Below are 20444 nucleotides of genomic sequence, written 5' to 3'. Positions count from 1 at the left end.
TGTTTTCTACTAAAACGTTTTTAGACCAGTATTAATTTTAACTAAGGGAGCAGGATGGCTCAGAGTTTAAAGATGCTGAGCTTGCCAGCTGGAAAGCTGACAGTCTGGGTTCAAGACCTGAGCATCACATGAGCAGGTGAGCTCCTATCCTTGCCCCAACTCCTGCCCACCTAGCAGTTCGAAAGCATGCAAATGTGAGTATCTAAATAGGCACCACTATGATGGGAAGGCAGCAGTGTTCTGTATATTATATATCCTTCAGCATATAGTCATGTTGGCCACATGACCACGGAAATGTCTTTGGACAATACTGGCTCCCTCAGCTAAGAAATGAAGATGAGTACAGCCTCCTAGAGTTGGTCATGATCAGACAGGGGAAACTTTTACATTTATCTTTAATTTTGACTAAACAATACAGAAGACTGGAACAGGTTTCCCCTTTAAAGTGCAGTAGAGTCTTACCTCCCACTGTGTTTCTTCTAGTGCAGGAGCAAAGGTGGTCTTCTCTTTCTCGTAGGTCCTCAGCTTGTTCTCCAGAAGGTCCTGCTCCTTCATCAAGTTGGACAGCTCCTCTCGCAGCTGCTTCTTCTCCTGCTGCAGCTGGAACACCTGCAGTTGCAAGAGTTGTTGCGCTCGCTGGTTCTTCTGTGATGTCTGCTTCAGTTTGCTGTTGCATTTCTGCTTCAACCCTTCCATCTCCTCCCGGCAACGCCTTTGCTTCTCTTCATAGCTTTGGCAGGAGGTGATCTCTTTCTCTTCAAAGCTGCACTGGAGCTCCTGCAGTTCACCCTCCTGCTCCATCAGCTTCTGCTCCAGCTCCTGAATGGCAGACTCCTCTGTGGAGATGGGTGAACGAACACAAACATTGTTCTCAGTCATATGGGGATGAGTGGAAGACTTGCCCGGGTTGAGGATCTTGGTGCCCCCATCAGAGAAAGACAGAGCTTTCAAGCTCATCATGTTACTCTCCTGAAGGATGGCACACTGAGTAATGTTGTGAGCAGAGCCTCCAAATCGGCTAATGGGGCCAACAGGAGTAATCAAGGGGTCCAACTGGTAGCTGCTGGCTGTACTGTGCGTAGGCAGGCTGGACATAGAGTTTCTCCCCGAGTCTGAAAGTCCTCCAGAACAAAGAGCATGCTTACTCTCCAGATCTTTGGCTTTGTCTTGGGTTGGGAACTGCTGAGCAGCATTGCTGTGATCAGGAGAAGAATGGAGAACTGTATTTGAGTGAGGGATAACTGATTTGAAAGCAGTGGCCCTTGCCACACTCTTCTCTGTAGCCTGGGGAGAAGGAGAAAATAATTAATGCAATTTCCTCTATGTGACCAGTTGCTTAGCAATGGTTTGAAGTTACAATGGCCTTTCCTAAGAGTACTTCCAACCCAATTTTGAAGCTATGATGGTCAATCCTGCCGACTCCAGTCACATGCAACTGCACTGAATTTATGGCTATTTGTAGAGTTCCACAGCCATGTGACCATGTTTGTTAAAGGAATATTTCTGATTTTTGAAAAAAATGGCCTATGGAGAACTACTGGTTCATTTAACAAATATGGTGTTTGCTCACCAACAACACAAAAAAGTTCACAAAATCAGGTTGATCACATGGGTGATCTGATTTATGGCCATCACAAATTATGACCATGATAGACAGGCACCATTATGGTTGTAACTACCTATACTACCACTGGTTTCCTACGTGTTAAAAACAGGTGGTGCTTGATTTTGATTGGATGAGAATGGGGAAGCACTGCTGTTTTCTTTTGCATTTTTAATTTTTTCATCTTTACATTTTTGAAAGTTTTCCCCTCCAGCCCTTTATACCTCAAATCCTGTTTGTAGACTTCTCAAATGAAGCAGTTATTGTGTTTACACAGCATGCTGGGCCAAGTAATTTTAAAAGTTTTTTTAACTGCCTAGAATATTATATTTGAATCTAGCCCATCTATTTAAATTAAAGATTCAGGGTATTATACAAATTCAGAAAACTAGTTAATTCAATAGTCAGCTTGTGTTGTTTGAATGACTGACTGACCCATGGGATAAATATGAGGATATTACCACATTACTTCATAATTTGATTAAAAAGACCAAAAGAGGTCCTTATACAGAGGCTGCCCTTAATATAGTTTGAAGAGTAAAGACTACAATTTTTTTTAATGTTGATATGGCCACTTTAGGTCATATAGTTTCCATATGCGTCTTCAAAATACTTGGAAATTGGTTTTCCAATCAAGCTGATTAACGAGGGCTCTGAAGTCTACAGAAGGGATGGGAGACCCTGGAGTCTTACATATGTTTGGGCTACCAATTTCCTGCTCCTTAATTATAGTGATCAAGTTTAACAACTCACTAGTTCCAGCTGATTGGAACCTGGCTTCAGTTTGGAGGGTGTTGGGGTACCATAATCCACACTACTTGTCCCAGCCTGACCTTCCAGCTCACCACCGGAGAGTGGTGCATAGTCTGTTCGGTGTGCCTTCTGGTTCACTTTGATGTAAAAGAAGTCCTCGTTCTTATTGCCTTTGGAGCTGGACTTATTGCCTTTGTGGCCAGTTTCTTGAGAGAAGCTGAACTTCAGCAGACCATCAGAGTACCTGTTCAGCTTCTTCAGCTGGGATGACTTACGCAGCTTGTACTGAGAGGCCCGACAATGCTTACTGTGGAAGTTGTGTCCAGAGATAAGGCTACTGACACTTCCCATGATTATAACCTTGAATAGAGAAGGAAAGAGACTGTCCGAGGGATATTGTCCAAGGACTGGTTTTTACAAGGCTGGCCTGACTGATGGGAGGCAAGGGTGGTGTGGTCATAGCCAAAGTCTTGCTGTGCCAAAAAGCCGCAATCCTGAGAGGATAAGAAAAGAACATGAAACTAAATGAGAAAAAGGCAGCTAATAACTCTCCTTAAAAACAAGACACTGTGGACTTGCCTGAAGTTAGGATAGAAATTGCAATGCCTTCAAGCAAGAGTAAAATGATTGCAAATTTGTAAATTCAGCAGGCTAAATGATGAAAAATAATAAGAAAGTGATGGAACCCACAGAATCCTATTCAATTGTGGTCTACAACAGTGATGGGGAGGTACTGGAGCACTTAAAAGTTTTAAGTCGGTAACACCTGGAAGTACCAAAGGTTGTTTCAAAAGGCAATTGGACTTTGTTTTTCCTTGAAGATGACATGCTTCTCATCCAAGAAGATTCTTCAATCCTGACACTTCAGAACCTACTTCACTTCAGTCAGAACTGAAGAAGCTTTTTGGATGAGAAGCGAAACATCTTTAAGGCAGTGGTGGAATTCAAATTTTTTTTACCACTGGTTCTGTGGGCGTGGCTTGATAGGTGCGCTTTGCATGCATGCATGCAGAGGGTTTGCTACTAACCTTCTCCTGCAATCCTGCACTCTCCCTGTATCTTCAACAGCTGATGCGCAGCAATCCGCTGTGTCGTATGAAGCAGCTGAGCTTCAAAACCAGGAAAAAAACGTCAGAATACAGCTAGGGCAGATGGGCCCAGCAGCTGATTGTCAGAGCGGACCAGTTTGCTCACAGATGATCCTCAGAGCTACCGGTTCAGCTGAACTGGTAGAATACCACCACTGCTTTAAGGAAAAGTCTAGTTGTCTTTTAAAGCACCTTTGGGACAACCATGACCTGGATGACAGAAAATATCCAGACATTTAACAACTGGTAAGTTCTTATCCCTGGTGGGCAATAATAGTGGGCAATAATAGTTCCTGAAATACTTTTTTAAAGAGTTGCTTCATGGCAGGAGACATGTATATGTCTCCTGCCATGAAGCAACTCTTTAAAAAAGTATTTCAGGCCACCATATTATTTTTTATCAATTCTTTAATTTATTAGATTTATATTCCACTTGGGCTATTGGTCTGAGCTCTGAGCTTGGCAGTTTGGTTGCAAACATTTCATCGTCATTCAAGGAGACATCGACAGTGTGCTTTGAATTGTGCTCGTCTGTCAGAGCACTGGTCTTTAAATGCCTTTTTATGTGATGCAAATTAGTGTAGATGTTGTTTGCTTGCTACTTCTGAGTCATGGTCTGACTTTGGACTGTTTGATTGGCTGGCTGTTATTACTGAGGCATGGTCTTTGGTTTTAAGTACCGTCTGTGTGATGTAAATTAGTGTTGTTTGTTCGGAAACTGCTGCGTCATGGTTCGGTCTGTTTGAATGGCTAGTTGTTGTTATACACAGTCATGGTCCGATTTCTTATGAACTGATGGATTGTGATTTTGTTATTGTGTAGTGGGTGTCATTTGTTCATTTTAAATGCTATCTTTAGGATCGCAGCTGATGCAATTCTTTTGTTCTCAGCAATTGGTGGACTGGATCGATGTCAATATTTATTGACTGGTTTTCCACCAATAAGTCAATAAACAGACATATTGGTGGCAAGCATCACACAGACGGTATTTAAAACCAAAGACTATGCCTTAGTAACAACAACCAGCCAATCAATCAAACAGTCCAAAGTCAGACCATGATTCAAAAGTAGAGTAGCCAAACAAACAATATCCACACTAATTTGCATCACATAAAAAAGCATTTAAAGACCAGTGCTCTGACAGATGAGCACAATTCAAAGTGCACTGATGATGTCGAATGGTGATGAAATGTTTGCAACCAAATTGCCAAGCTCGGAGCTCAGACCAACAGCCCAGCTACCAACCCAAGCTACTTATATTAAAGTACATTTCAACATCCCACTTGCCTATGACTAAGGTAAATAACTAATCACTGAGTGCAGGATATGTATCATGAAGCATACTCTCTCTGCATATCTAGGGAGGGCTAGTAAAGATTTCGTTCTGCCAACCTGAAGAGCTGAAGATAACACTCATGGGCCTGTATAGCACGGAACTTTGGAAAGAACTTAGTGAAGCATGGTTCTGCATATTAAATACTATTGCATGTTATTTCTCTCAGGGAAGAGAAAAGGAGTCCATTGGAAGTGCTAGAGGACCATATCAGTCAATATAGACCATACTGAACCAGGGCTGCTGTAGCACAAGAGCTGTGGTGGTGCAGTGATTAGAATGCGGTATTGCAGGCTGACTATGCCCACTGCCAGGAGTTCGATTCTGATTGATTCAAGATTGACTCAGCTGTCCATCCTTCCAAGATCAGTAAAATGAGGATCCAGATTGTTGGGGCCACTGTAGAGAGGTCTGTAAAGCACAGAAGTTCAAGTTCCAAGGAGATAAGCACAGGTATAGGAGCAAACAATCAGAACAGAGGACAGTCTCAAGCAGAAGCTTTATTGTTAGTCACCTGTTTTACAAGAATCTCACTAGATTGAATGCATTCCCTTGGGAATGGTCAGATAAGTGATTTTTGGATGATGTCAAGCCTGTGCTGCTTGAAGGGACTCTAAGCTTGGCCCCCTCTTAACAGCACCCTCCAAGTCTAGCTGGAAATTCCACCAAGATAACCACACTTGACCATTGCTTTCTGCCACTGAAACTACACTTCCATCCTTCAGTGTGATAAAAGATGCTGCCTATGAAAGATTCATAAATGAATCTTTAATCGATCTATAAATGCAATGAGTTTGTGATAGATTCAGTCCATGAGGTGAACTATCTTGGACTAGCACTCATCATAAGGCAGATTCATGAATTCATATAGGATACAAATGTTTTGCACGGCAGATAATACATAATATTGATGGACTTCCATGGGGGGAAGTAGCCCAAGGATCGTGTAGGCACATTAGCCATATTTTGCAATTAACATGTAATTTTTTTAAAAAAAAAGCAAATAAGCAAAATGGGAGGGGCTGATAACAATCAGGTAATTTCCAGAAGGAGATGGGGCATTGAACCGTTTTCCTCCAGCAGAAACAATTTCCCCCAGCTTTTTGAATTTTTTTTTGTTTCAATAGATCTTGTAATCTGGGCTCAACCAAGTTAATAATCCCCTTGCTTTCCTTATATATTCCTGCACTTTTTTGACCTATCTCAACTACTGAAATGGGACCTAATTACAAATAATGTCTGGAGGAGCGATCTTGAATGCAAGTGGTATGAAAAGCACACAGTATGTTATTATCATTCTCGTAGTTCAGAAAATGCTTGGAGCACAGGTAATCTTATTTTCTTGGGGTGAAAAAGATAGTGTTCCTTGCAATTCCAACGTGTCTTGGCCTGAAAGTAGAGGAATGTATTTTTCCTGATGCATATGTAGAAATCTGGAACTGATTCTACCATTACATGGTGATGGATCATTAATGTGCCAAAAACCAACTACTTTAGGTTCCTTAGTTTTTGCTGGCCAGGGAGGTGAAAATTGAGTGGTCCTATCTTCCTAGTGGATTCTTAACCTGCTTTCTCCACAGAAGCAACATTCAAGTTCCAAGGAGATAAGCACAGGTAGAAAATATGAGCTTCCTCCTCCTCCTCCTTCTCCTCCATGCCTTCATCCACCTCCAGTTAGAAAACAAACATTTTCCAGCCAAGCAGCTGCAGAGGTCTGTGTGGGAGAGAACAAAGATTGCATGGAGACTTAAAGGAAAAGGGTATCTGCGACTGATGGCAGAAATAACATTATGTAGAGGAAATGGCAGGGCACAGATTCTGCTCGCCCACTTGTGAAGACAGGTTTTCAGCTTCCAACCCAACCCAAGCCTCTGTTCTGCTTTTCACTGCTGCCAATTAGCAGATTCTAATAGATAGTTCCCTTTAATCTTCAAGTAACCAAATGCTCCATGAAGTCTAAAAATGCATGCAGGCAATGAATGGTCTGGAAAGCATTCACCAGGATTGCAAGAAGGTCCTGGGGAAAAAGGGATAGATCTGTTAGGCTTTCAGATGAACAAAGGCATGGAGATAATTTTGAATGGATGGACATATTTTTGAGTTGGATGGAGAAGAAAATAAAGCTGGAATGCTGGATTGGGTATTCTTCATTGGGGATGTTGAAAAAGCAACAAAATTTGGCTTTAGTCAACCAGCCACATCAATTATTTTATAAATGCTTCATTATGTCAAAATGCATACACAGCAAATATTTATATAGAAACCAATATGTATCACTCAATTAAGAGGCAACTTTGGCTATGCTGAAATCATTTGTTTATTCCTCTTAATATCTGGCTTGCTTCTCATAATACTGGTTATTGGCTTTCAGGGTTGATAGCCTTCCTTTTATCTGGATTTGTTTTATATTTTGTTTTTTAAGTTGTATAAATATATGTTAAGATTTTATGCTATACAAAAAAGCCTAGCATAGAAATGAAAAAGAGATGCATATATACACAATGAACAAAATGCAGCCTTGTACACTTGGGATAAAGATAGTCCTTGACTTATGATCAGAACTGGGATCAGGATTTCCACTGCTAAGTAAATCATGCCTGATTTTACAACCTTTTTTGTCACATTAGTGAGCGAATCACTGCAATTCTTAAGCAAATCCGGCTTCCCCATTGATTTTGCTTCTTGAAAGCAGCTGGGAAGGTCAGAAATACCAATCATGTAACCCTGGGATGCTCAACCATCATAAATATATGCCAGTTGCCAAATGTCCTACTTCTGACATGACCATGGAATGCTGAAATGGTTGCAAGCCACTTTTTCAATGCCATTGGAACTTTGAATGATTGCAAGTCGAGGACTACTGTATGCTGCCTTTCAAGAGACTCTTCCACCCCCCTCCCCCCCATATGCAATTCTATCTTTCCTACCACGGAGATGACCTATGCTGGTTCCAGATACCATAGCAATAGCAATAGCACTTAGACTTATATATTAGACTTCACAGTGCTTTACAGCCCTAAGTGGTCAGCATATTGCCCCCAACAATCTGGATCCCCATTTTACCGACCTTGAAAGGAAGGAAGGCTGAGTCAACCTTTAGCCAATGAGAATCAAACTGCTGACAGTTGGCAAAATTAGCCTGCAATACTGCATTCTGATCACTGCGCTACCACAACCATGTTGTCTTTCTACTCCCGAACAGATATGGTTCTTTTTCTTACAGTCTTTTTTTTTTAATAATGGTGGACTTTAAACATTACACAATATGGCTTGGCCCGATTGGTGGGATGAAATTCAATTAGACAGAAACTTGTTCATTAACTGGAGTGAAGAGCAAGTGGATGGTTGCTTTGTGCCACCTGCTTGAGGGACTGGCGAATCTCCAGGCGGTGGAATATTGACCTTCAAGGGTGGTCCAGAATCTGGAGAACGGTAAAGGAAATGGGACACAGCCCAGTTATTAGAATGCAAATGGGAAAGGATGGCATGTGGGCATCCATGGGCCACTTCTGCCCCAGAGTAACAAAAAATGCTCAGATTTGCAAGCATTTTTTCCTTGCCTGGCAGGCAAACACAGGCTGGCTCTTAGCATATGGGAGTCTTGCAACTCGAGAGGCACTAATGCCAGGAAAGCACCTGGCAGTGGAGCAAGCCAGTTATTACAAAAGGGCAAGGCCTGGATCCATTCTCTGGGTTTCAAGACGAGAAGTGCCTCCAGCTGGATGAGCCTTAACAAGATATTAAAGAGCTTGTTAACTAAATTAATCAATGGGGGAGGGGAGGGGAACAGGATAATGGGGGCATATGAGGGACTTGTTAGAAGGTCACTGGAAGCCCCGCTGCTCATTTTTGTGCAGCATCACAAATGCCAGAATGCTGATATCTCCTCAACTGGAATGACACATATAGAGTAGAATTTCAGGGCAGATGTCCTGTGTCTCACTCAGAAATTTTGAGGGATTTTGCTTGCTTGAAGAATCAGCTTATATTACATTTTGTAGTTAATGAAGTAATAACCATTAGCATCTCAAAGGGAGAAGATGCAAAACCATGAACTGCAAGCTATTAAACTTAGATGACTGAGTGGGAACATTTTGAGAGAGCTCATTTTCCCTCTGGCTCCAGCAAAGGGGTAATGAGTGGGCTTCGAAGGCTTTGTTGGAAAATGAAAAGACCCATTTATTCCCAACTGATTATCTTTCTTGCCAATATAGGCAGTCCTTGAGTTACAACCACAATTGAGCCCCAAATTTATGTAGCTAAGTGAAACATTTGTTCGGTGAGTTTGCCCCATTTTGTAACATTTCTTGCCTCAGTTGTGAAGTCAATCACTGCATTTGTTAAGTTAGTAACATGGTTGTTAAGTGAATCTGAATTCCCCATTGACTTTGCTTGTCAGAAGTTCACAAAAGGGAATCACATGACCCCGGGACATTGCATCCATCATAAATATGAACCAGCTGCCAAGCATCTAAATTTTGATCATGTGACCATGGGGATGCTGCAATGGCTGTAAGTATGAAACATGGTCATAAGTCACCTTTTCAATGCCACTGTTACTTTGAATAGTAACTAAATAAATTTTTTTTTCCTTTATTCCTTATTTCCAAGGGCACTTCAACACACCTATTCAAATTTACCTCATTCTGTAAACCCTTTTTAAAATTAAGTGGGCAACATCACCACCAAATTGGTCCTATGCTTGCACAGAAAAAGCACTACGCAATCTAAAACCATCTCTATCTATTGGACCAGATGGAATATATGCCTACTTCTTAAAAACGCTATCCACTGACATAGCAGAACCTCTAAGCATAATCTTTGAAAAATCTTTCAGGACCAGCTCCTTGCCTAACCTATGGTCACAAGCCATGGTCATCCCCATCTTCAAAAAGGGAGATCCCAGCCTTGTTGAAAATTACAGACCAATCTCCTTATGCTGCGTCACCTGTAAAGTCATGGAATCAATTATGAACCAATCCATTATCCTCCACTTAGAGACAAACAACCTATTCTCCAATAAACAATTTGGTTTCAGAAAAAAACTATCCTGTAATCTGCAACTCTTACACTGCAAAAACATATGGACTATACAATTCAATCAGGGCAAATCAATCGACGCAATCTACATAGACTTCTGTAAAGCATTTGATTCAGTGGTACACAACAAGCTACTCCTAAAATTAAAATCTTATGGTATCTCTGGACACCTACATAACTGGATAGAAGCGTTCCTGTCAAACAGACAACAAATGGTCAAAATTGGGAGTGTCCTATCAAATTCTGTACCTGTCAATAGTGGTGTTCCCCCAAGTGTTCTAGGACCAACTGTCTTCATACTCTACATAAATGACCTCTGTGATCATATTAAGAGCAACTGTGTTCTTTTCGCTGATGATGTAAAGCTGTTCAATACCACAGACAATACTGATACCCTTCAAAAAGATCTTGACTATGTATCAGAATGGTCAAACAAATGGCAACTTCAAATCTCAATAAATAAATGCTCTGTCTTACATATTGGCAAAAAAAAAACAGAAAATAAAATACAAGCTGAATAGTCAAGACCATACCAAAGAATGACAAAGGCTGTCATTCAGAAAACTAAGTAGGATCAGACAAGCAAAAAGAGAGGGCGCTTGTATTGTCTGGCACCATATGAATAAAATAGTTAACCAGTGCAAGACTGCCTGTGGCATCCATACAATTGTTTTGTAAATGGTCATTGTTGATAAATATTGTTGGTGTTTCCCCAAAAATAAGACCTGGTTTTGTTTTGTTTTTTGCTCCAAAAGATGCATTAGGGCTGATTTTAAGGGAAGCACCATATGAGGGTAATGGCGAGGGATTCGCTCCTGCCTCCCTGGCCCTGGTCCAATCAGGAGCCCCACCCTGAAGTGCACACAAGCAGCAAGCGCAAGGGGGCCAATGGTGTCCGGCAGCAACTGCTGTAGCCCACACAGTGCAGAGCACTGCAACCGTTGGACCAGCCCTCCGAGAAGCAGGCAGAGGTGGGGAGGAGGCACAGGAGCCCCACACACTCACCACTTCCTGTGGTGGCCATGCCCACCCCCACCCTACCCACCGAGGGCTGATGATCTTAACTGGGGCTTATTTTTGGGATAGGGCTTATATTAGTTTGACTCATCCTTCCATCCTTCCAAAGGTCAGTTGAATCAGAACTCAGATTGCTGGGGGCAATAGGCTGACTCTGTAAACATCTTAGAGAGGGCTGTAAAGTAGTGTGAAACAGTATATATGTATAAGTGCTACTGCTATTACGAGCATCCTGAAAAATCATGCTAGGGCTTATTTTCTGGTTGGATCTTATTTTGGGAAAACATGGTAAGTAAGTATGCTGTATTTTATTTATCTTTTGACCCAACTCTTTATTATTTCAAGTATTTACATATACATAGTTCTCAACTTACAACCACAATTGAGCCCCTACATTTATGTTGCTAAGTGAAAAATTTGTTAAGTGAGTTTTGCCCCATTTTACTTTTCTTGCCACATTTGTTAAGTGAATCACTGCAATTGTTAAATGAGTTACACCAGGGGTGTCCAAGCTTTCACCTTCCCTGGGCCACATTAGAAGATGAAAATTTGGTTTGGGCCGCACATAAAATAAAATAACAGTAACGATACCCGATCATCCCAAAAAACCATAGAAAACATAGTTAACATATTAAATTTATTTGGAAATAAAGTTAGTGAGATGTTTTTATTATTTATTATTTATTAAAAATTATTTATTTTTTATCACGGTTTTTTTATCACAGTTTATTTTCCGGCCAAATTTTGCGGGGCGGGGGGAAAGCTCGTCTGCCTCACGCCTACCTCTCCTCCTGCAAATAGCCCGGCTGGATGAGGCAGGACTGGAAGGCAGAAGCAGCAGCAGCAGCGGCGGGGGCAGAAGCAGCGGCGGGGAAGGCTTCTGCCCCCGCCGCCGCTGCTGCTGCTGCTGCAGCGGCAGGGGAAGGCTTCTGCCCCCGCCGCCGCCACCGCTTCTGCCCCCACCACCGCTGCTGCTTCTGCCCCGCCACTGCTGCTGCTTCTTCCCCCGCCGCCGCTACCCCGCCGCTTCTGCCCCACCACTGCTGCTGCTTCTGCCTGCCGCCTGCTTCTGCCCCGCTGCGCCGCTTCTTCCCCGCCACCGCTGCTGCTTCTGCCCCCGCCCGCGTCTGCCGCCGCCGCTTCTTCCCCCGCCACCGCTGCTGCTTCTGCCGCCGCTGTTTCTGCCCCCGCCACCACCCCCGCTTCTTCCCCCGCCACGGGGGCAGCGGCGGCGGGGGCAGAAGCAGCAGCGGTGGCGGTAGAAGAAGCGGTGGCGGTGGGGGTGGCGGCGGGGGCAGAAGCAGCGGGTGGCGGCGGGGGCAGAAGCGGTGGGGGTGGCGGCAGGGCAGAAGCGGCGGCGGCGGGGGCAGCAGCGGTGGCGGGGGCAGAAGCAGCAGCAGTGGCAGGGCAGAAGCGGCGGGGGTGGTGGCGGGGCAGAAGCGGCAGGGGTGGCGGCGGGAGAAGAAGCGGCAGCGGCAGGGGCAGCAGCAGCGGTGGGGGCAGAAGCAGCAGCAGTGGCAGGGCAGAAGCAGCGGGGGTGACGGTGGGAGAAGAAGCGGCAGCGGCGGGGGCAGCAGCAGCGGTGGGGGCAGAAGCAGCAGCAGTGGCAGGGCAGAAGCGGCGGGGGTGGCGGCGGGGGCAGAAGTGGCGGCGGCGGGGGCAGCAGTGGCGGCGGGGGCAGAAGCAGCAGTGGTGGCAGGGGCAGAAGCGGCGGCGGTAACAGCAGGAGGTGGCGCTCTGACGGCACCCGCCTTTTCTCTTGCTGCTTGGCCTGGTGCTCGCCTTGCCCCACCTCGCGCCTGCCTCTCCTCCTCCTTCTCACTGGCTGTGGCATGATGGTTGGGGTGGGCACTGGGCCGCATTACGAGGCGACCTGGGCCGCATGCGGCCCATGGGCCGCGGGTTGGACAAGCCTGAGTTACACGATCATTAAGTGAATCTGATTTCCCCCTTGGCTTTGCTTGTCAGAAAGTTGCAAAAGGCGATCACATGACCCTGCCACAGCGCAACTGTCATAAATGTGAATCAGTTGCCAAGCATCTGAATGTAAATCATTGACAAGGAGGATACTGCAACAGTCATAAATATGAAAAATGTTTATAAATCACTTTTTTCAGTGTCATTGTAACTTTGAATGGTCACTAAGCGAACTGTTGTAAGTTGAGGACTACCTGTACTCTTGCCTAATTTCAGAAACCTAAGTAGATCTGGTTAGTTTTTGAATGGGAGATCATCCAAAAGGAATCCTGCTAGGATTGAAATAGATGCAGGGAAATTGAAAAAACAAACCAAGAAAAAGCAAGTGACAAACCATCTTCATACTATTAAGAAAATTACAGGGACATGTCCATGAAGTCCCTTTGATTCAAGCTTTATCCAAAGAAGACTTTATTTTTTATTATTCAGGATAATCCTTCCTTGGACCTAAAGATTCTGAAACATAGGAAGTTTTAAGAAAACTTTTTTTATTATATAAATGGATACATGGCCTGGGCCTAAGTTTTTTGATTGATCATCTGATCCCATTTATATCTACCCAACTCAACAGAGCAGGGAGATAGGGTAAGTTAGCAGTACCCTCTCTTAAAAAAGGTCCATCTGGTGGTACCAAGAAGAAGCCCTTTTCTGTGATGGTGCCCTCCCTGTGGGACATCATCCTTGCAGAAATAAGATGCTTTCAAGAGACCCTGAAGATGTGGTTTTGCCAATGGGCCTGGGAGTCCAAAGTGATATGGAGCCCATAAAGTGGTTGGCTTGATTGTTGTCACCAGAGCAGTGTGAATGTATTGGATTTTACATTGGACTTTTATTTCTGTAAACTAGCTGGAGTCAGTATGAATGAATTGGGTGGCCATATAAATTTCTGTAATCAATAAATACTAAAGGTTTTTTTCAGGCCTTAGTATGCCTCCTCTCTCTCAATTTGGTGCTAAATTGCAGCTAGAATGACTCATCCTCTTCCCCTTCGCTTGACCTTAACCACGGACATTCCTGTTTGGGTTGATCAATGGCCATTGCCAGCAAATAAATTGCTTGCATTGCAGCAATTAACAGCCGAATAATTACAATATGATCATATCGAGCCGTCGCTTAGCCCATACAACGCTCCGGTGTTTGTTATAAAGAAAAAATCTGGAAAATGGCGCTTTTTGCATGATTTAAGGGCTGTCAACTCCATCATACAACCCATGGGCTCACTCCAATGTGGCTTACCTAATCCCAACCTTATTCCCACTAACTATGACGTTGTTGTCATTGACCTCAAGGACTGTTTCTTTTCTATCCCCCTTCATGCAGAAGACTGCAAACTCTTTGCCTTTACTATTCCCCAACCTAACAGCTCTCATCCCAAGACAACTTTGCAAAGTGTCTTCTTTTCATGAGAGACCACCACACTCCCCCCCATTATTGTTTGCTTTAATGCAACTTTTACATAATAAATAAGTCAACAATCTCTGTGCAGGCCAAAAGGAAAGGAATGAGAGCCTTCAAGGTGTCACCAATTACTTTCCCAACATCTTTGGAACATCTTGGAATCTCTGCAAGATTCATCCTACATCTGTATATCTGAACTAAAGGGATGACAAGTAATTTCATCAAAGTGATAACAAATTGAAGCCAAAACAGACTTCACCTTGGCAACTGCCAAGATAGACTTCTCTCATCTTCTTCTGGTGGGGCATTCATGAGAAGAATATACAGCCAAGCTCGCATTGAAAGGGCAGAGGCTTAATTGTTTCTCCACGTGGACAAAGATCTTCGTTACACAAGACTGCATTCGTTCTAATTCATCATCTCCATTCATTCGGCTGACATCCTCTAGAAGGATGTTGAGTATGGGAGTAAAATAACATCAATTGTGGCATTATAAAGCTTGTGCTTCTGCTTGCATGCCTGCACACACACACACTACAAACTGTTGTCATTTGTTAGGGAGAACACTTAAGACATGATTATATCTTAACAGCTGGAAGTTTATTGTACTTCACATTCTCTCAACTGTGAGCACTGAAGAGAATTTGGCCCAGGAAACAAATAGGGAAAAACCCCACCTACCACTTCCAACTAAGCTCAAAACACTATTAACATAAGCTTTTAAAAAGTAAGTAAATCTCAAGCACTCTGGGAAGATAGGAAACTGTATCTCTTTCACAGGAAAAGGCAAATTCTAAGTAGCAATAGTAATAGCTTACTTAGCCAATACTTAGACTTAAATATCACTTCACAGTGCTTCACAGCCCTATCTGAACAGTTTACAGAGTCAGCATATTGCCCCTAATCCGGGTCCTCATTTGACTGACCTTAGAAGGATGGAAGGCTGAGTCAATGTTGCCAGTGAGTATCAAATTGCTGGCAGTCAGCAGAAGTAGCTTGCAATACTGCATTCTAACCACTGTGACACCACGGTTCAAATAATTGAAAGAGAGATTTCATCATGACATTAATTCAAATTACCTCACATGCAATTACAGCCACAGTGAATTTTGCACCTATAGCATTGTGTGGTGGTGCCCTGCATCTTTCAGCATCAATTCACAATGTTCTCATTGGCTCCAACGATGCCTCATTTCCCCCATTACCACTAGCTATCATGTTGCTTGCTTAGTTCTGACTCAGTATCTTTACAAATCCAGCCACAAGGGGCTTTCTGTCAGCCGTTTATGGATTTATTGTGCAAACCCAACTGTTTGTGGATTATTTGACCAATCTTAGTTATGAAAGTACGAGAAAAGGAAATTAAGCTGCAACTTGCACATCCCTCACTGTGGTATCAGTTGAACAGAGAAGGTGCCCACTGTTGGAAACAGAAATGAAAGAAATCCATGTGGACAGCTGGATGGATGCAGCTCTCTCAAGGGAACTTTACTCCCACTAACTCCAACTGCGAGGGATGCTCCCCTTCTTACCACTGTAGAGTTCAGAGTGCATTAAATCTCAGCTTTGTCATTAATTTATCCCCAAAGCATTTATAACCCATTTCCATCAGTTGCATTCGCTATGAGCAGGGGGAAAAAAGCATGTCTGGGAGACTAAATTAAATGCTCCAGAGAAAGGAGCTGTTTTCCATCCTATTTAATTACAGGGAGCCTTGCCCTGTAATTGTCCAGCCAGTGTACTAACAACTAAATTGGCACTTACTATATGTTCTTCTCCTGTTACAGAAAGTAGAGAAAATACTCTGCAACCTCAGACTGCATAAGTTCCTCTGCCCTTTACCTTCCACACCCTTCTGAATAACAGAATAACAGACTTGGAAAGGACCTAGGAGGTCTTCTACTCTAACCCCCTGCTCAGGCAGGAAGTCCTTGGGCCTGTTCCATTTCAGACAAAGGGTTATCCAACCTCTTCTTAAAAACTTCCACTGTTGGAGCATTCACAACTTCTGAAGGCAAGTTCTGGGCCATGGCTGCTGAAAGAGGTCACCTTAATTCATGGCATTGATATCCCATCACATCAACTGGACTCTTGAAATACACAAAAGCTGCAGTATGAATCCTAGAATGGTTGAATTTCAAAATAACAAAGAAAATCTCAGCCTTTCCTCCAGATGGGCTGTGCCTTATTCTCTGGGGCCCTTAAAATGTTTTCCCTTCATATCTTATGGGCTAGCTTGGGGTCTAGAGATCTTGAAAGACATGTGCTGGGTTGCAGAGTCACAATCTCTTAGGGGCCAAATGCAGTTGGTGCGTGTGAGGAGATTCTTTCTTGGGGAAAGGAACCAGAAACCACTACTTTGAATCTGAGTTCCTTTTCCAGGAAATGACTGTCATTTAATGTTGTTCTAAAGGGAGGAATTCAACAGCAAAGCCTGCATTTAGGACTTGGAAGTTTCCTGGGCCACCGGTTCACAGGGAGCTGATGGCCCATTCTCCCCCACCCGTCATTACTGCAAATTACCCACTTGAAATATAAAAAGAGGTAGGTGGGTAGGGAGAAAGAGCCTTTTAATTTTAGATTTGAGAAATTAGTAGCTGAGCCAAGTTGCCATGGAAACTAGGTTCTCTTTGGCATGCTCTCCCTTTCTATCGCAAAGTAATTTGACAACCACCTTTCTAGAATAGGGAGACAGGCCTTGAGCTATAAAACACATTCAGACCATGGAAACAGTCAATGGAGGAATCTTCCCACAATTCAGGTTCACTGTCACTATTCACAGGTTCTACTCTTCCCACTGGAACATTCACCATATCCCCATGATCCAATGAAGACCACTCTGGCATAGAGATGGGACACCAATCCTTTTTTTAACATGGGATATGGACAGGATAATTGTGGCTGGATCCTGCTATGTGTTTGGCCTATTTGATTTGGGTTGAGCATACTGTGAGAACTTCATCAGTGTGGCTTATTGGCTAGCAGAGCTTATTAATTGATAAATTAACAAATCAATTACATTATTTATAAGCTGCCTATATCCTAACCCTGGACTTTTAATGCCTTGCTATTGTGATTCATTAAGAGGTACCTTAAATAGACATTGTGGGCTTGATAAATTAAAACTAGTTTCTTTAATTGTGCTTGGAAAACAGTTAGCAAATACTTCAAGTCTATTAATACCCTGGCATCTGTTAATATAAGATCAATTACTTCTCCCTGTGAACCAATTATTTAGATGGAATCAGGATAACAATTGAGTGATTTTCCCCTCAGAATTACTTTAGACTTTGATTATTTTTCCCTGCTAGCTTGGTCTATTAAGAGATGTGCATCTTCCTTTTTCAATTGCTTACTAAAGTGAACAATTATTGTGAAATTCAGATGTGCACAGTGACAGAGGAACATTAACCGAGAAGGTTAATTCCAGCAGTACCCTGTAAACCATTTACAGTTAAATATGGAATTAACTTACAATGCCAGTTAACCTCCTGCTAAAGCAGCAACCTTCTGGCTACAGTACTACTTCCATTAATGGCCTATAAATATCATGTATAAGTTCTAAATGGACTGTGCAATTTTCATCCTGAATTTAAATCAGTGACAGCATTTACTTGCTTATATAATATGGAAGCAGGCCAAATGAACCCATCATGTATCTGGGTGAAATATAAAATTAATTCTCCTTCAAGACAGGCAAAGTCTCTGTATCATTTTGTGGTGGACAGGTTGAGCTGGGCACTATACAAGAAAAGAGAGAGAGGGCACCACCGAGATGGTTTGTTCTGATTGATTAGATTGCACCAAAACAGAAACATCCACCACTGGTGTATATTTTGGAAATATAACACAACCACTCCATATCTGCCAATAGGAAATTAGCATCGAAATGATACAGATTAACTGTTCTTGATATGCCTCATTTTAAGGGAATCACACTGCTCATTGGCAAGGAAACCTAACTGAATCTAGGCTTCTGCATTGAGCTGTGGCCAGAGGAATGTTTAAGAGTCTGAACCCCACATGGAATTTTAACTTCAACTCTCAATAATTTTCAGAATCAGTTTAACATAATGATTAAGGCACCAGGCTAGGACCCTGGAGACTGTGAATTCTAGTTCAGCCTTAAACTATATAAGAAGAGTAGGCAGAGCTGGAGGAGGTGGAGTTAAGCCTGTCATAAGCGTAGAATTTTACGTTCCCAAAACTGCCCCAAGTCCAACCCATCCGGAATTCTGCTGACCCTTATTTGACGCCAATTTAGTGTTGAACTAGATTCATGTGTATAGGGTTGAATAAATCTTCTAGGCTGCAATTTAACAGATAGTCCTGATTCCTTGAACCTGATGAATAAAGCCAGCTGTGTGATTTTGGATTATTTCCTCCCTCTCAGTCCTAAGGAAGAAGGCAAGGGCAAACCACTTCTGAAAAGTATTGAAAGAAAATTGCAGAGGCTTGTCCATGTAGTGCCAGGAATCAAGACTGACTTGAAAAAACCACCACCACGCTTTTAAAATATAGTTATCAATACAATATTAAGGAAGAACAAATGTAATTGCCACTACAAAATAACTAAGGAACATAGCAGCTTTTTCTTCCCCTGTGCTCTAATCCAAAGCTGGTGTTCAGCAGCCTCCCATAGCTTCCTAGTTCATGGTTGAGCCCTTAGGGCAGTGTTTCTCAGCCATGGCAACTTTAAGATATCTGGACTTCAACTCCCAGAATTCCCTAGTCAACCACACTGGATGGGGAATTCTGGGAGTTGAAATCCAGACACCTTAAAGTTGCCCAGGTTAAGAAATACTGTCTTAGGGTCTAATATCAATTTATTATTTCTTGGTAGATTTAGACATCAGGATGTTTTTTGCTTATAGATGGCTTTTCAATTTTCTCTCTTACCTGCCTTACTATTTACTTCTTTGCCTGCAAGAAATTAATCTTTGCTTGCCAATTCTCTCACTTTTCTCTCTACTTAATAATAATAAGAATGAGAACTCTAAAAATTAAAAGCCCTGCTCACCATAGGAATAGAGATGGAGAGTGGGGCAGGTCAGAAACATTATTCAAAGAACAACTCATTAGTAATTGTCTGCCTGACAAGAACTGAAGACTTGCAATGAGCAGATCTAGCAAGCACTGAATCTTTAATATAAAGGCTCATAAATCCTTCAGATAGATCTAGTTACACAGAATATTTATATTCTACCTTTCTGTTTCTTGGTGGTTAACATAGTTTTAGAAAATTGATTAATCAATGCAATCATTTTAAGTATTAACCCAAAGCATGCATTAAAATTACATTTTAACAAAAGGACAAAAAAAGATAAAAATAAACTTGAATCATGCCTGAAACCAACATATTTTCACAGAAAATGGAATGCTATTCAGAATGCAGGCAACTGTTCTCATTTAATTTTGGGAGTGACAGATTGAAAAACATCTGCTGAATGGTGGATTAAATCTAGGAGGCAGTGCTCCCTAAAAGGAAGTCTTTGGACTATCTCAGATTTGGCATCTTTAAGAGAAGTGGACTTCAACGCCCCAGAATTCCTTAGCCAGCACATGCAGCCTGTACCAGCTGCACTACAGTTACATTCTACTGAAAGCAAGAAAATAAAATGGATCCCAAAACCCAATCTTTGGGGTGGGGGGGTAGGATACATAGAAGAACATAGAAAAAGAAATGTAACAGACTGAAACTGCATCAGGATAAAGGACAGAGAGACTACCTGGAGATTTTATGGATGCATCCATATAATTTCCTTATTAGTATGGTAATAGCAATAGCACTTAAGACTTATACACTGGTTCAGCCCTCTCTAAGTGGTTTACAGAGTCAGCATATTTATTTATTTTATTTTGTCAAGCGATTATAAGATAACAGGTATAAGTGTAACATAGTTATGAATACATGAAATTGATACATATCAGAAAAATATAAAAAAAACAATAGGACAGGGACTGTAGGCACATTGGTGCGCTTATGCATGTCCCCTCTTAGGAAAGGGATGAGGTCAATAGTAGACAGTCTAAGGTTAAAGTTTTTGGGGTTTGGGGATGAAACCACGGAATCGGGTAGAGTATTCCAGACATTGATCACTCTGTTGCTGAAGTTGTATTTCCTGTAATCAAGTTTGGTGCGGTTTACCTTGAGTTTGTATCTATTGTGTGCTCTTGTATTTTTATGGTTGAAACTGAAATATTCATTGACAGGTAGAATATTGCAATATATAAT

General features: G+C 42.4%; 1 protein-coding gene across 3 annotated transcripts in view; it reads right to left on the bottom strand.

Moving 5' to 3' along the window:
* The window catches only part of LZTS1 (leucine zipper tumor suppressor 1), a 49096-nt gene that overhangs the window by 10273 nt on the left and 18379 nt on the right, over positions 1-20444 (bottom strand). For all 3 annotated transcript variants that reach the window (XM_087938917.1, XM_087938916.1, XM_026718071.2), the window contains exons 2-3: positions 2357-2850; positions 463-1284 (exon numbers count right to left, since the gene is read on the bottom strand). In XM_087938917.1, coding sequence (XP_087795043.1) covers positions 463-1284; positions 2357-2707 — 1173 coding nt within the window. In that variant the 5' untranslated portion in view covers positions 2708-2850. The remainder of the gene's footprint in view (positions 1-462; positions 1285-2356; positions 2851-20444) is intronic.

The sequence above is a fragment of the Pseudonaja textilis genome, chromosome 9 (assembly GCF_049901715.1).
Source record: "Pseudonaja textilis isolate UNSWEBS1 chromosome 9, rPseTex1.2, whole genome shotgun sequence".
Taxonomy (NCBI): Eukaryota; Metazoa; Chordata; class Lepidosauria; order Squamata; family Elapidae; genus Pseudonaja; species Pseudonaja textilis.
The sequence above is the reverse complement of the archived record's forward strand: the minus strand, read 5'-3'. Positions and strand labels throughout refer to the sequence as shown.